The sequence below is a fragment of the Dunckerocampus dactyliophorus genome, chromosome 14, assembly GCF_027744805.1.
Source record: "Dunckerocampus dactyliophorus isolate RoL2022-P2 chromosome 14, RoL_Ddac_1.1, whole genome shotgun sequence".
In the NCBI taxonomy this organism is placed as follows: domain Eukaryota; kingdom Metazoa; phylum Chordata; class Actinopteri; order Syngnathiformes; family Syngnathidae; genus Dunckerocampus; species Dunckerocampus dactyliophorus.
The window spans coordinates 14982284-14998803 of NC_072832.1; the positions used below are offsets into that span (position 1 = coordinate 14982284).

At 38.9% G+C, this 16520-nt stretch overlaps 1 protein-coding gene across 25 annotated transcripts in view; it reads left to right on the forward strand.

Annotated features, from left to right (window-relative positions):
* The window catches only part of dst (dystonin), a 127553-nt gene that overhangs the window by 27186 nt on the left and 83847 nt on the right, over positions 1 to 16520 (forward strand). For 19 of the 25 annotated variants that reach the window (XM_054799085.1, XM_054799075.1, XM_054799081.1 and 16 more), the window contains 5 exons: positions 1075 to 1136; positions 3685 to 3774; positions 6430 to 6528; positions 7264 to 7341; positions 9681 to 9773. In XM_054799085.1, coding sequence (XP_054655060.1) covers positions 1075 to 1136; positions 3685 to 3774; positions 6430 to 6528; positions 7264 to 7341; positions 9681 to 9773 — 422 coding nt within the window. Of the gene's footprint in view, positions 1 to 1074; positions 1137 to 3684; positions 3775 to 6429; positions 6529 to 7263; positions 7342 to 9680; positions 9774 to 14407; positions 15357 to 16520 lie in introns of those variants that run through there. The other 6 variants (XM_054799098.1, XM_054799079.1, XM_054799101.1 and 3 more) reach the window with 2 other exon arrangements.

Genomic DNA, 16520 nt, shown 5'->3' on the forward strand with positions numbered 1-16520 from the left:
TTCCTTCCTTGAGTATTACGTCGCTGGAGCTCAGGTTGCTATGGAGAAGGGAAACATGCGGTCGGCACAGAGCGTGATGCAGTATTTGTCAAATTAGGGAAATGACATCTGTGTTTTTATTCATTAGAACAAGCGTTACTCATAGTGTTTGTAATTTCATGTAATTTAGCACAACTGTGCAACAGATGGAAGATAGATACTTTATCTCCAAGAGAAATTCACTAAGAAGCAGAATGCAAAGTAGGAGATCTTTAATAAAGCATACCGTGTGTACATCGATCCTTTTGCTGAATAGATTATCCTGTGCAGGGTCATGCTCGAGTGAGACAAGCCTGGACAGTCAACCACATAATAGCCTACAAACGGGATGGGCACAATAATCAATTGATTGTTAAAATTTGGTTCACTATGTGGAATAGATTATTGATAAAACACACCTTGAAGCAATTGAGAAGACCAACATGATGTCAGCTAAGGCCTAGCTCAGGCTGCCCAACCTTTGCATGCTGTAAAGAATGTAAACATTTTAAAGCATGCATAGGTAGATAAGACTGGATGCTGACAAGTCATAATATTTAAAATGAAGCTACTGCCATTAATAAACTGTATCATAAGGTTGCCTACAGCCACAGCTGTTAACGGTCAACATTTCTGTGTCCGATGTTATTTTTCAGAATATGCCATGAGGCAGTAAAACACAAATTGGCGCAAATTCTTCCAGGAGAACCCCTGTAATACAACTGTTCTCCTGTTCTCCCATCCCATTGGAAGTAGCATTTACCAATAACAATCATTCAATAAATTGGTAATTTAACACCATTAGTTTCTTAAATTCAGTCAACCTGAAATTCATGAACCCTACTTGCTGCATGTTTTTAAGAAGGATCCAACCTGCGAGAAGCTTCTTAGCTCCAAGCGCAAACCACTGTGCCGGGCCCATTTGCCTTGATTCCATTTGTCATTGCACCAATGACTCTATAGTGATCTTCGAGGGAAAAAGATTCAAGATTCAAGATTCAAGAGAGTTTTATAAAAAAGGATAACCGAATGTATGTCTTCATCTTGTTTCCTCAGATGAAAGAGACAGAGTGCAAAAGAAGACATTCACAAAATGGATAAACCAGCATCTGATGAAGGTAAGCCTCACTTGGGATATTTCCTCTTTTTATGTTCAACAAACCATTCAGTATAAACAACATTTTGGTAACTTTTATCAGTCCCCCATGATGGGTTTTAACATGTGTACTAGATTCATGCGTAGATATTATGAAAGCTTGGCGGAAGAAGTCATGCAGGGCCATGTGTGTGCTGTTCCACTGCTGTAGTCGTGTTTAGTTTGGAATTGTTTACTGTGAAGTTTCACACGTCTGTGGAATTTAACAAAATACTACAGCAGACAGACAAGCGCTGGCTTGTTTCACCTCATTTACTCTATTAACTACCTTGGAATCATTTGTGCTCGACACATACTGTACTGTCCTGAAGAATAACAACTACTTGTATATGATAACTTTACCTTGATGAAAAGGATTTATGATATACAGTACACTGGCTTGTTTTAGGGCACGAAGGATAGTAGCATCTCTATCGTTGTCTTGGCAACTCCTATCGCTGCCTGTAATATTAGTACACCAGCCTTGAGACTCTTTATATTGTGTGAGCATAGCAGTGACAGAACGAGCTCTCCTCGCAAGTTCTTTATTGTAACTGCCACCCTCAATAGAAATACCTTAAATCAGTCAATTGGTAGGTCGGGACCCAAAAATGGGTCGCCAAGCCGTTTTCAATGGGTCGCTGGGTCTATGCCTGGACCAAAAAATAATGTAATGACCCGATTTTCATGAATGCACCTCGTGTTCTTGTCTGTGCTATTCGCTTGCTACGCCACCACAGCTTGCATGCTATGTTTCTGGGCGACTTTGTCAAACTTGAGCTGGAAGGGAAGGACATCGAGTGGGGACATAATGCGCTGTCCGTCCGACACACAGCTGCGGATATCTGCTGGAGAAGAGCGCGTCATAGACTGCGTCTCATCGCTGCACCTCACCTTGTGTTCCAAACAGTCTGCAATTTGGATTACCGCTTGTCATTTAGGGGTGATAGTGGGTCCCGCAGCCAAACCTGTTGAGAATCACTGCTCTAAATAGTTTAAAGGTCAAAACCTACAGCACGCTCCTTCACTCGCTGGTACATTCGTGTGCATAATAAAGTGTAATTTAATTAATGCCGTCACTCTTCTAGCAAGTGATTGCTGCCACCTTGCACGATAGAAATAATCAGAGCCACTCAAAATAAGACAAATAATCCACAAAGTCAGGCAAATTGCAGTAATACGGCTCTGCACAAATGATGGCACAAGCAAAATGGGCTGAAGCATGAATGCTGGGTGTGAGTGCAAGCCAGTGGGGACCAGGAGAGGGAGGTGCAGTCGCACCCTTTGACTCCAATATGCTGTTGTGATGTAAAAAAAAAAAAAAGTCCGAAATGACATGGTCATGGTTTTTATCGCAGACAAGAATCTTTTCAGGATTCTCTCCATTTGCGTGGCATTGGTGCCATCAGAGGTGCCAGTTTGCGGTCTGAAAAAAGAACAGAACATCATCTAAGGCCTACATCTGCAAAATCTGTAGTCAGTCAAGGAAATACAGTCAAATATGCACGACACCAGAATCTAACGCTATTTAAGAACTAACTCCCACAAACGAGAAGTGCTGAGTAATAGTTGGGAATCCGCTCCGTTGACCAAATAACACAAGGGTGCAGGACTATTTTGGCTCCACAGCTGTGGCTGCTATGTGGGATTACAGTGCTGAAAGCCCTGTGTGAAAGCAGGTCAGCAGGAGGCTGATTATAGGGGCTCGCTATTTAGGACATGGAGGCTAGAGATATGTCTACTGGAAGCAGAGGGCCTTGGAAGTTGTCAAGTGCATATCAGACATTGTTGATAAGGTGTAACAGCCATGTTGTTGGCTGGTAATGCACAATGTACTACACAGAAATGCGCACATTCTGAATTTAGTCACATTTCTGGGTTGTACGTAGTGCTTTTACAAACTTCATGTCTTTTGTAAGGCATTCATTAATTCTTCTCTCTAGACTCTATGCCTCAGTTAACATTTACTGCCGTTGACTTGGTTTAAAAGTAAATCCCACTCCCCAACTGTAGGGCGAGACTGGGAGCTGAATCCCCAATAGTTCAACTGTGTTAAAGGTGCTGTCAGCCTTTGATTACACGGCTGCCACGTTCGAATCTACTGCAAGCATTATGTCTCACCCTCTTCCTGCTTTGAGTATGTAAACCGCGCCCTGTTGTCAGCTAATAATTGCAATTTGACAACGTTTATCTACTAATGTTAGCTATCATTAAATAGACAGCCTATTGTAGCAAGAGCATGCCTGCAAATTGTTGATCACCTCTATGAGACTGCTTTTGTTTGTGTGGACCTATGGACATGCATGTGAATACCAGACATATGTGAGTGACCAATTGACGCCAATTTTTATGCAGTTTAAGTCGTAATTGTGAAAAATGGTCATTTTTTTCTTCAGTCTGCTCTCTCAAACCACTGTTGGTAACTAGCCGGTTGTAGTGTGCTTGTTTTTTTGGTTGAAAAAAATATTTTTTTGGAGACGAAATGTTTATTTTTAATCATCACCAACACGTTTTAATTTCTATTCTTTTAGGTACGGAAGCACATAAATAACCTGTATGAAGACTTGAGAGATGGACATAACTTGATCTCGCTGCTTGAGGTCTTGTCTGGTGACACCTTGGTAAGTTGTTACTTTTTATTTCTTAATGATAATTAAATCTTAAGACACACACACACATGTTACATCATAACGACATATATTTTGTGTATTTTTCTTAATTATGTTGATTTTTTTTAGAATTCAAATCAGTATTAGGGGACACTTTGAATCAGAAATAATGTCATCATCAGTTTGATTCAGTATCTTTTGTCTTTTTGAATGGTGATGGTTTTAGTCAATTCCAAAAAAAAGCTTCTTTTTTTTGTTCCCCTAAGTGGCCAAAAGTAAGTTAATATTGGTTTGAGCAAAGTCTGCTGAAGTGGGATGCTTGAAACGTCCTTAATTATTAGTACGTGTCAGTACTGTAAACAGTCATCAGGAAAAATCTGTCAAATGGACTTTGCCTTTAATTTTGCAACCAAAATGTGATTTTAATCATTAATAAAGTTCCTAATTAGCTTCCTTAACTCACTAATTCTACAAAGTGTTATATTGAAAGCATGAAATATGAATAACTAGTTACTAGCTTTGGCACTCAATTGCTGGTTCTGCACAATTGCCAGGGCTCTTTGTCAATGAATCACAATAACATGACTAGATTAAGTGGAAGAAAGTACTCTCGGTAATTATTCTATGAACTATATTCTATGATCTTTTTATTTGGATATTAGACGACACAAAAAGCATTAGTGTCACAAAAACCAATGGAAAAAACTTGTTTGTTGACAACTTTTCCTGGCCACACAATTTGTCTGAATTTTACCATATTGGCCTGAATATAAGACAACCTTTTTCAGGCTTTTTTTTTTTTTAGGTAAAATGTGGGCTGTTTGTCGGGTCAATATGGTAATTACATTTAACTTCACAAAAAGGTGGCAAAGACCCACATTTCCACTCACTAGCATGGAGCACTTTTTGGCAATGTAAGAAGTGCTTACATGTAGAATTTAGGTGACTGTGGCTGTGCTGCATGTTATCAGTTGTTTCATTCCCCTATTAACATGCCACTTCATAATATGTTATAGAATGTTCACTCAGCACTATGGCACTGTGTCTGAAGCCACCACTGGCTTATACTTACACCACTTATAGTTATCCTTTTTTATAGTAATGAGCATTGATTGTTTGAGCGGAAGATGGCCAGCTTTCCTTGTAATCCGCTGGATGTTGCTGCGCCACGGTAGTCCCTGCCCGGATGGATAGATGGCGCCATTTCATAAAATATACTTATATAACTACTGGGGCGTGCCTTTAGCGTCCTCAGTCACGTCCACGTCCCTTTCCTCTGTACAAGCAGCGTGTCGGCAGGAGACGCTCCCAGTCAGTCGAGTCGGCGCTCATAAAAGTCACACAACAACACTTAAAGATTTTGGAACTCAGCACATACATACGGCGCTCCGCATTATAAGGCGCCCTGCCCATTTTGGACAAAATTTAAGACTTTTTACAAAGACAATTTACAAATAAGTACTGTACATCACGTTTAGGAAGAAGCAGAGCTTATGTAAACCTAGCTTCTTCTTTTTTCAGTTGTTTTGATTAGGGCTGCAACTAATTTTTATGTTCTTAGTCGATTATTCTGAAGCTTGTTGTTTTGATTGATTGAGTAACCCGTTGTGCCTGAGATGGACCAAATCAATATGAACCAAACACAGTTTGTGGTTTGGTCTGCAAAATATCAAGAATGTTGATCACTGTTTTTCAAAGTCAAAGCTGGTGTGTAGGAATTTTGCCTAAAACACAAAGATAATATGTCTGCTTTCATTGATGACTAAGGAAATAAAAAAATATTCACATTTGAGAGGCTGAAATTTAGAGGATATTAAAATGTAAAAAAAAAAACAAACAAAAAAAATGATTACTCAAATACCAAAATAGTTGTTGATTAATTGGATAATCTATTAATCATTGATTCATTGGTCAATTGGTGCAACTGTAGTGTTGATAGTTATCCACTTTTCATGTTCAACATGTATCAATTTACCATTTTCCTAAGGTGAATGAAAAAGGTGAAGATGTTTGATAGTACAGTTTGAGCTTGTGGATAAGTTGTTCAGTGATATAACTGGATAGAAACAATAACAATAATATTTGAGGTAGATAAGAAAGTATTATAAGTACAAGAATTCTGACAATAAAGGTATGAGATTATGCGACTGAGCAGCTGGCCCATTTTCTATGTTGCTCAAAGTGCCAGTTCTATGCTTATTATCACACGTTTCCTCACTTTAACCTCAAAAAAACAGGAAAAAAAACACTTGAGGAGTTGATTCATTGAGATGCTCACTGAGCTGATACCTCACAAGATTATAGGTACTCCAATACTGCGAAATTATTAGATTCTGTGTCGTTACTGTAACTTTAGTTTAGTAAAACAATCAATCTAATGGTGGCCGGAGATTTTTTGACAATGCTGCCAATTCCATATGCAGTCATTATGTCATCATGTGCTTCATTGTATTTTTACACAGCATGTATTCCCACCTACATCACCCCATGAGTTACTCCTTGTGACTAACTTTCATTCTCTAGCTATCTAGTTTCCCCTCCTCTGGTTTTTGGTTGTTTTTCTGTCCATTGTCTGACTTCCCTTTGATTTGGCCGTTTTGTCTGTCTCCTTGTTTTCCTTTTCCACCCTCACCCCCTCTCCTATGTGTCTCCTTTTGGGACGATAAGCCGAGGGAGCGCGATGTCCTGAAGACATTGCGGTTGGTGAGTGGGACAGAAGCATGCACGGTTGAGCGGCATGGAGATGTGCTGGATGATGACAAGGGGGTACGTGTGGATTTCCCACCCACCACACGCCCTCATAATCAACTAACATGGGAGTGTGCTGTGGCCACTTAGGAGTGTAGCGACGATCCCACCATATAATTGGTCTTCTCTTTGGATGCATTAGCAGACATTATGTCTGTGTGTAAGATCAGATCAGAGTGCAACTGCCCCTTTTAGTCATGATCAATGGATGTAGATAAGGATTATGCTCCGTCATGCTAGAATTCTCCTCAAAGGCTCTTGCCTTCTGCAATACCTATCCACGCAATCATTCCCAAACTTCGTGAGACATGTCATCTTCTGATTGATTTGATTCATCCCTCTACAGCTTCACAAGTTTTAAATGCTGTTTGTTTAGACAAGGTTGAATACAGCGCCCGGTCTTTTAGCTCTGCTGCATCCGCGCGTCATTGCATTTTCCATTTCATCCCCTCTCGCTGTGTGTGGTATATCTGAACGTCAATGAGTGAATTAGTGCAAGAATTTGGACAAAAGCATCCTTTTAATGCATAAATATAGTTGCACATTCAGAGCATGTTCTAAAGAGGTGGAATTGGTGGAAAATGTTGTTTATTAGAAGGGTTTTAAGTGTGATCTCTTCTTTTTTTACATGATCAGTGAGTAAGATTGTGGAAGCACGTCCTGTATCTTCCATGATACTAAACTTTTTATTTAGAAACAGAAACACAGAAACAGAACAAAGTGATCACCTGCCTTTCTTCCTCTTGTCTGCAGCCTCGAGAGAGAGGAAGGATGCGCTTTCACAGGCTGCAGAATGTACAAATAGCGCTGGATTATTTAAAAAGACGGCAGGTAAGACTGAATGTTATCAAATTCGTTTTTTAAAGGAGTGGATGACAGTGTGGCATTTTTACAAATTTAACAGTAGGGATGTGCGTTTCACAATTATCTCAATCGACAGTGAGGAAAACATTGGAATTAACATCTATGGCCATAGGCAACCTTTTTTCACTCCACGAGATAGTAGTAGCTGCATTTAAAGTATCATGAGTGGTCAATATCCAACAATTTTATCTACCACTGCATGCGCTTTAAAAATGTTGGTTGCGCTACTGAGCGGTTAGTGTGAAACTCATGCCTGTTCCACTTACCATTCTGTTGTTTGTAATGAATTCATCGGTGGTATTAAATTCTGACTGAGCAGTTTGTTATTTCTGTGTTGTGCAATGTACTTGTTAATAAATGCCCATGTGGTCAAAGAGAGTTATGTTTTTCTCATGCATGCAAAATCATTGTTAAAGCTGTTGTTAAAATAAAAGTCGGTGCATTATTCTTTATTAAATTGTTCCAAAAGGTCAGATGAAAATTGAAACGTATGAAAACCAAGGCACTTTTTCACATAGGAAATAATGACACCCAAAAATATATTAAAAAAAGATGTTATATTGAATAATTATAGTTCATTTTATATTGAATAATTATAGTTTCACATGCAGAAAACAGAGAAATTATCATATGGTTGGCGTAACTTATCTTGTTGAACAGTTTTGCTCTTATCAACCAATCAAGGCCTACCATTTGCTCTGATCAACCAATCAAGCTGCAAACCTGCATGCTGGCTTTAAGGCAAATCAGAAGTCGAAGCAGAAATCTAAAATCTGGCTTGAAAAAAAAAAAACAGTCCCGTTGCTACTGTGAGACAGCGACCTCGACAGGACGTCCGTGAATTTCATTCTGAAGGCCCTGGGCATATTGCATATTGATTGGCCACATATAAAACCTGAAATCTAATGTAAAGAATCTAACATACACATACACTACTGGAAGCAGTGCAGCCAAGCTATAAGCTACTAAATGAAGATAATAGACTGCTGGTAATTAATTAATATAATTTAATGGAACCAGTATTAGAATTTAAGTGCTTCTCGTAGTGGTTAGGCCAGCAAAGAAGGCTTTGCTGGCCCCAACTGTCACACCACTGGTATAAACATATATAGTATGTGTGTGTATATTGAGTGGTGTGAAAAACTGTTTTCCCCTTTCCTGATTTCTTATTTTTTTGCATGTTTGTCACCCTTAAATGATTCAGATCATCAAACTAATTTTAATTAATCAATGTGTAGTCAATGACAACACAACTGAACACAAAAGGCAGTTTTTAAATGAAACTTTTTATTATTAAGGGAGAAAAAAAATCCAATCGGTGTGGAAAAGGTTATAAAGCCATTTCTAAAGCTTTAGGACTCCAGCTAACCACAGTGAGAGCCATTATCCACAAATGGCGAAAACATGGAAGAGTGGTGAACCTTCCCAGGAGGAGTATACATACACACACGTACAGTATGTGTGCATGTATGTACTGTATGTACATATATACTGTACATATATATGTGTGTGCTTGTATACTCTATATAAAGGGCTGATCATTGCTATTTCATGCAGTGCCTCCATTTTCAGGGACTCAATATTATTTACAGTACATAACAGTCATTCACATCTATGTACCAGACAAAATAGATAATTATGCTATTTCTTATAGTCCTGGGAGGGAAATTAAATGCGAAAATGATAACCTCAGAGAATATATTTGATTGCTTTTCCCCTTCAGTCTTTTTGAATTTTGAATCACGCAACGTCGTTTGCATACATTATTATTTGGCTGGAGGCTTTATAGGTTTTTCTGAAGTAACAAGTCCTCAAGGAGTGTTGCCGTTAAATCCCATCATTGGGTTTTCAAATCCCATCAGTGGGTTTCGTGATTGGCCGCCCCTCCCCCGTGATGATGTGAACAGGCAGCCTCAGCTGTTGCCACATGTGACGCCAGGCTCCAGACAAAGGAGTCATAGATGTGCACAAAGAAGACTCTCTATTGTCTCCTCTTGCAGTCATACAGTATCTGTTCTTGTCAGAATTAAGTGATAATGTTTTTCTTGCCTGGTATGGTTGAATAAATGTTTCTAGTTCTTCAGCCATCATTCTGCTTTCTGATGCCCCAGGCAGAAACCTTTTCATTATGGTGCCTCCAATTCCCGTATACTGTACTTGAGACAATCGTGCCACCGTGTGGACAAACTGTAAAATGCGGCCTCATGCTTGATACACACCTAGATTAGTAAAATAGCAAATGATGCATGCAAATATTGAGTTACATCACTCTTTAACATTTTAATCTGATCTTTCTTCTTCATAAGGTGAAACTTGTAAATATCAGGAACGATGACATCACAGACGGCAACCCCAAACTGACACTGGGATTGATCTGGACCATAATACTGCACTTTCAGGTCAGTGTGATCATCTCATTGACTATTCATTGTTTATTCTGTGTCAGCTGATTGCCAACATAATTGTCCAATGTAATTTATCTCGATGAATGAATGATAACATTATATGTTAAGGGTAGGTACAGATGTGGTTAGCTTGAACTATGGTATTTATCTGTATCTGAAAACACTTCAAACATAGCTCATGATATGTGTTGCGCAGTAGGATGAGGTCCGGATGATGTCATGTCAGTCTGCCTGTCCCTCGGATGTATTTACACAAACCAATAGTCTTTCAATGGGATGAAAAGTACAGCCTGTGCAGATCCACCCTTTGTCTTTTGGTACCGCTCCAGTTTGCATTGCAGTCTTCAGGGATGAGCTCATGTTTCTCCTTGCATATTCTTGGAAATGCTCTCTTGCATAGTGCAGTTAATATGCATGCACATGCCAGGAATGCAAGTTTTAGAAAATATTTCCGCTTATCACTCCTACTCCACTCTTTCTGTCTGGCATGGTTTATTAACATCTTTTAGACCTCCATAAGTCTGTACAAAAAGTTATGCATTATAGTAGAAATCAATCAAGTTCAAAGCTTCTTTGTATTGGATGTTTGATAGTTGTTGAAAATAACCTTAGGGTATTTGTCCAACATGTCTGCTTTTTAATTATGGCAAAATATAGTGCTTTTGTGGCAAATTATACAAATAAAGATACAACTGACAAGAAGCAGTAGTTACTACAGTCACACATTTACAGCATATAGACCAATTACAAATACCCGGCAAGTAAATGTTCATATTTTAACAGTAACAGTAATGCAACTGGGTTACAAGAAAATATCTATTAAAGTCAGCACTTCATAATTTTGAGTAAACACTAATGCCTTGTTTATTGCAGTAAACTGGTTCCAGACCCGACCGAGATAAGAGATGTTCCTCTAAGTAGGATTCATTATTTATAAATGGAATATTCTTGTAGTTAGAGTACAGAAAACCTCTTTATGACCTTCAAAATAGTTTTTTTTAACATTATTAGAGCCCTCCAGACATGGAATAACACTCCATAGTCACTTTTTTCTACTCTTATTATCCAATATAGGAGACATAACAGCAGAAAATTTGCCATTTGAGACATAAATAAGACTCGTGCTTGTGTGTTGCTGCAAATGTGTTACGGTGCTACGGGAGCTGAGTGGGCGGAGGACAGGAAGTGACGTCAGGTGTTCAGACTTGAGTTTTAGCTTGGTGAGGGTTACGGCTGCAACATGAGCTCAAGTTCACGATTTTTGTGCCTGTTGTGAGATAATACAAACCTGCGATAACAGTCTGTTGTTTCGGCGATCAAGTCTGGTGCTTTTGTGTCTCACCAAACATTACAGTAACATTACTGACACCTAGTGACCAGTGTAGAATACTACATATCATTGTGTTTTTGGTTTATATTTGCATTTTAGTTCATTTTGCCGTTTTTATGCTTGAAAATGCTCAATTTAGGCAAAAAATAATGTTAAATTGATTAATTTATATATTTTTGAAAAACAGTGTACATGGCTCATTATTGCAACCGCAAGAGCCAGCAGGCTGTGCATCTCGCAAGTTTGTGCATGTACTGAATTTATTTGACCAAATTTCCACTAAAGGAACATTTCCACATGGAAGCCATCTACTTCTGGTGCTGATAAGGAAAGTGGATTCTGGATTTTGAAAATAATCAGATAACATTCTAAATCGGGGTACCCATGATTACACCGATCACAAGCTACCGGTTGATCGTGAAGGTAGTGTGGGTTAGGGATGAACGAGTACACCACCTTCTGTATCTGTATCTGTTCACCCATCTAAATGGTCTGCATCCGTATCTGTACTTGGAGTGGGCGGGGCATAAACTGGAAGTGGGTGTGGTTTAACCGGAATGGGTGGGGCTAAAATATGTACTTTGTTTTAAGTCCGTCATGCAGTTAGCTAGTTTGCACGAAGGAAATCGATTGACAATGGCCTACAGCCAATCAGGTAGCAGAACACAATGGGCGGGTTCTCCCTTAGCCAATAAGGACTGTTGTGGCTCTGTATTTGGCCGGCTCTTGTCTACTTTGGGTTCCTAATATGCTTGTACAGGCAAACACACTGAGACAGTTGCAGCTACACACACCTTCAACATGAGTATACAACACCCTCTACTGGTAGCAGTAGTAAATACAATAACAAACACATACAACAGAGCACCGATAGATTGCTCCATTACACCACAAGGACGCAGAACACAATGCGCGTTCATACGCTGCTAAAAAAATCTGCAAAACAGCGAATCCGCGAAAGGTAAACCGCGATGTAGCGAGGGAACACTGTAAAGTATATACAGTAATACTTTTCATACAATTCCCTACTCGTGAAGTCATTGAATTACGATGTTCATTTAGTGCAAGCATGCGTGTGTGCGTCTTTGAAGAACCACAGACACATTGTTACTTAAGCATGCTGACAGGCAGCGTTGGTGATGGTGCCAGCACCTGCTACACTCAGTCTCACGCAAGCCCTCCAGCAGTCCATCCTGCAGCAACGGGCCTGTTCCTTCTTGATTTCCAGGGATAACAGGGCGTGTCAGGGGAAAGCAGTGAGCCCATTTTAGACCAAAATAATAAAAGCACTGAAGATTGACAGTATTACATGCTCCTGTTTTAATGACTTGGGCTAATGAAACCCGGTATATTCTTTTTGGAGTAAATTGATTTTCTCATTGCTGCTGGTGACCTTTTTATTAACAGTAATATCTGTGAATGTAGTGCCAATCTTGTGAGTGTCTGCTGCACTTTTTTGCCGTTTCACTGATGAACCTTTTGTAAGGGTGTTGCTATCTTACGTACGATTACTGCAGATAAGATTTGATTACACACAACTGTAGTGCGTGCTCTTCACACTGTGAGTTCTTCACACTATCACTTTGAGTGTATTTGTGCAGTGGAGGAAAACCTGACAATGCACTTTTTCACTTGTTGCAATCTGGTTTGTTTTGCCCTGACCTGCGTTTTTCTAAAGTCTGTGGATTATGGAGCCCAAATCTCAAAACTGCTTTATTCATTCACTGAATACTTTACTAACTTGGAATCTGAGATAATCGTAATGTAACCCAAGCAATGGCAGTATGAGTTAGTCTGAGAAATACATTCTAAAATCCACACAAAATTCACATTCACACAATCTAAAGAAAAAAAGTCTTAATATTATAATTATTTCATTAACGCTCTGTCAGCGGGGTATTCATTTAACAATATGTGTTTATTTTTGCGCACTGCAAAAAATGAAATCTAAAAAGGATTAAATATCTGAAATCAATGTCCAAAGTACTTTTACTTTTTTTTTCTTAGTCAGTTAGTCAGTGACTATGTTAGTCAGTTTGCGTATATTAAGTAATATGCATTTAAGTCTGTGCTTCATTAATAGGAAAGGAAAATAATTTGGCAACATTACAGATTATTACGATCATTTTAAGTATATTGGATTTTTTTATATATTACTCAAGGTAAGCAAATTGGTCTCAAATAAGTATTTTTTAAGAAAAAATACAATCTTTAAAAATCCATATTTTTTTCAAGAAAAAATATAGATTTTTTTTTTTTACCTTGATTTTAGATATTTTATTTAGCTTGTCACAACCTGGATTTGTATAAGTGGAACAAAATGGATAAATGGATAAAAATTTAAAGCGCAATGTTGTGGAGCTGCTCTGCATTATCTTTTTCTAATATATTTCTAATACTGTATTTTGATCAGCCACATGAGAGGGGCAAAAGTTCGACACAAACTATAACAACCATATTTTCTACCGTACTGCTTATATTACATACCATCAATAATAATAATAATAATAATAATAATAATAATAATAATAATAATAATAGTAATAATAATAATACATTTTATTTAAAATTGCTTCTCTAAAAATTCAATGGCACTGCAATAAAGCAGTAAAAATAAATTATATACATATTCCATAAAGAAATAAAATATAGAAAATATCAATCTTTGCGGTAAAAATAAAAGCAGCTGGACACTGAAACATTAAATAGTCAAAGCCATTTTGAAGAGGTGGGTTTTGGCATGAGTCTTGAAGGTGGACAGGTTGACATAGTTGTACTGTAGTTATAGTTATTGATTGTGCAGGTGTTCCTAATGAAGTGGCCACTTAGTGTATGTACATTGTAGTTTGAACTGTGCTGGCTGTCAAGTGACTTTGACCTTAAACACGTTATTTTTAGTCCAGATGCATGACTGCATTGTATTTACTCTATATGTATATTCTACGCCAAAGGAATATATAGTAGTTGTTATTCTTGTTTGTATCCGTCTCTTGGTGGATACTAGTTGTGTAATTATGATGTAATGGACTCATAGGGCAAATCACTTCCTGATCTGAGCTGTTGTTCTGTTCAGATAAAAGAGTTTCTTTTAACCACTGCGTATGAAAGCTATCTCCAACTCTGTCATTGTATTCGTCTTGATTAAAAGACAAAGAGAAAGCTCTCTTGGATTTGCCAGCGCTGCTCATGTCTGACAACTAGCTGCAACTGTCTGGGTCAGAGCGGACCAACTTGCTGAGGCAAAACTTCTCACCAGCCTAACATGACCTCATTGCACACACAAATATAGGGAAACCCGACAGGCACCCGCATTTGCTTACTGTGTAGGCAAGAGTCGACCGAACAGCCTCCAAACTGGTCTGTGCACAAGTTTGTTCAGCTGAGAGCCGCAAACACGTGGACTGCGTCTGTGCATTTATGATGTTTGTCCTGGATTAGCGTAGCCGGGGAAGTGTTTCAAAGGTCAGAATGGATTCCGGTGTCACACGTGGGAGAGAGAGGGTGACCAGTTCTCAGAGTTAGTGAAAGGAAACACTAACTCTGGCTCGATGGCTACCTGTCAGTGGGATAGGTGAGATCGAGCTGGATTGTTTGCTTGAGCTCTGGAAAAGACTTTTGGAAGTATGGGAAATACTTGTGGCTGTGTGCGGGCTCCAAACGAGGAATGCTATGTGGACCCCAAGAACGCTCCACTGAGTCCTGGATCGAAAGAGCTCAAAGGTCGCCGCTACTTTCAGAGGAAGAAGCACAAATCCACTGACTTCCATGCTTTTGAATCTGACAGGAACCCTCCTGTGGGTGACAAGGAGGAGAACTTTACACTGGATAAACCATCAGGGGTAGAGACACATCTAAGCAATGAACGCAGCATCATCACAAGTGTACCAGCAAATCCCTCTAAAGGACCTCTTGGTATGACCATAACTGGGTTCTCAAGTGACTGTCCGGATTTTACCTCTAGGAGATACAATGAGGATGACAATCTTCATCATATTGACTCTGGAGGTATCTCAGCTAAGGATGGTGTGCTTGTCAAGAAGCTGCTAAGGCGCCGACTCAGGAGGACCGTTAGTTTTGGGGCAGTGGAGCACATGTTACGCGCTGTGAGGGGTAATGAAGGACATGTGAGGGAGGAAGCATTTAACAGGATTATTTGGGACTCTCAGCCACATGGGAGGACCAGATGGAGGACCTGCACTTTCTCTGGTTACATTGATCATGTGAGATGTATTCCCGGCCAACACGAGGTAAACAGATCATCTTTTTTTTAATTGCTATTGTTAGCTATGACGTATTTGAGCCTAGCCTTAAGAAATCCTCAGCAAGGTGCATTGTTTGGATCCATTGATATCTGTCATTATGTGCACATCCATGATAGTTGATATCAACAGCAAAAATAATATAACCAATAACTTTATTAACGTACTGTTAAAATGTTTTATTTGCAATATAAGATGTAAAATAATATAAATTGTCTTTATTGTAAGTAATGATGGATCTTTGCACGTATGCTGAACACTAGGTTGGAAAAACGGCAGTTTTGTTGGATTGATCAACAACATAAGATGTGCTTTCACTACGTGTCTTAGTTGGCTTCATTAGAAAGACTGAAAGTGTGCATAATATGATCAAGAGCCTTTCAGTACTGCATGTGTTAATTTATTACATAACCTTATCTGCTGCTGCTGTTGCACGTATTGTTTATGTTTGGAGGTTTTAAGTGACGTAGTAATGCAGACTTATCTGCCCTGTATTTTTTATTTATAGGCATCATAAGACAGATATGATTTAAAGGTCCTATACTCTATCAGTTTGTGGCGATTTGAAATAAATAATAATCATACCACAACAGTGTATTGCAGTGGTCCCCAACCCCCGGGCGGGCCGTGGGTCATTTGGTACCGGGCCGCACAGAAAGAAAAAAAAATAATTTTCATGATTTCATTTTTTTTTTATGTTTTATTTTGAAAAGTGGCCGGATTCTCTCTGTTACATCCGTCTCACTTGACGCATGTCCATTGTGCGTGTGCTAACTTTATCTCATGCCGCACAGATAGACTACTACTGTATCTTTACCATTTTTCTTTCACTTCATATTTGGGCTCAAATGCTGATACTATGTGGGAATGCATAAAGGTAAGTTTTGATGACTTATTGAGTGCTAATGTGCACATTTGTCTCAAGTTAATTCATGCTAGCACACTGCCTTTACCACACACGTCAAACAGTGATGTAATAATCTCTCTGGAAAAACTTGGCTGGAACTTGAACTGGTGGATAGTGGGTCGGCATTCATTTTGTGCTTTTAATTTGATGTTATTCATGTCTTAGTTTTACACAATACATAATAAATAACATAAATTAGATCGCTATAATGTACGACCGCCCCCCCAGTCCGCGGGAGATTTGTA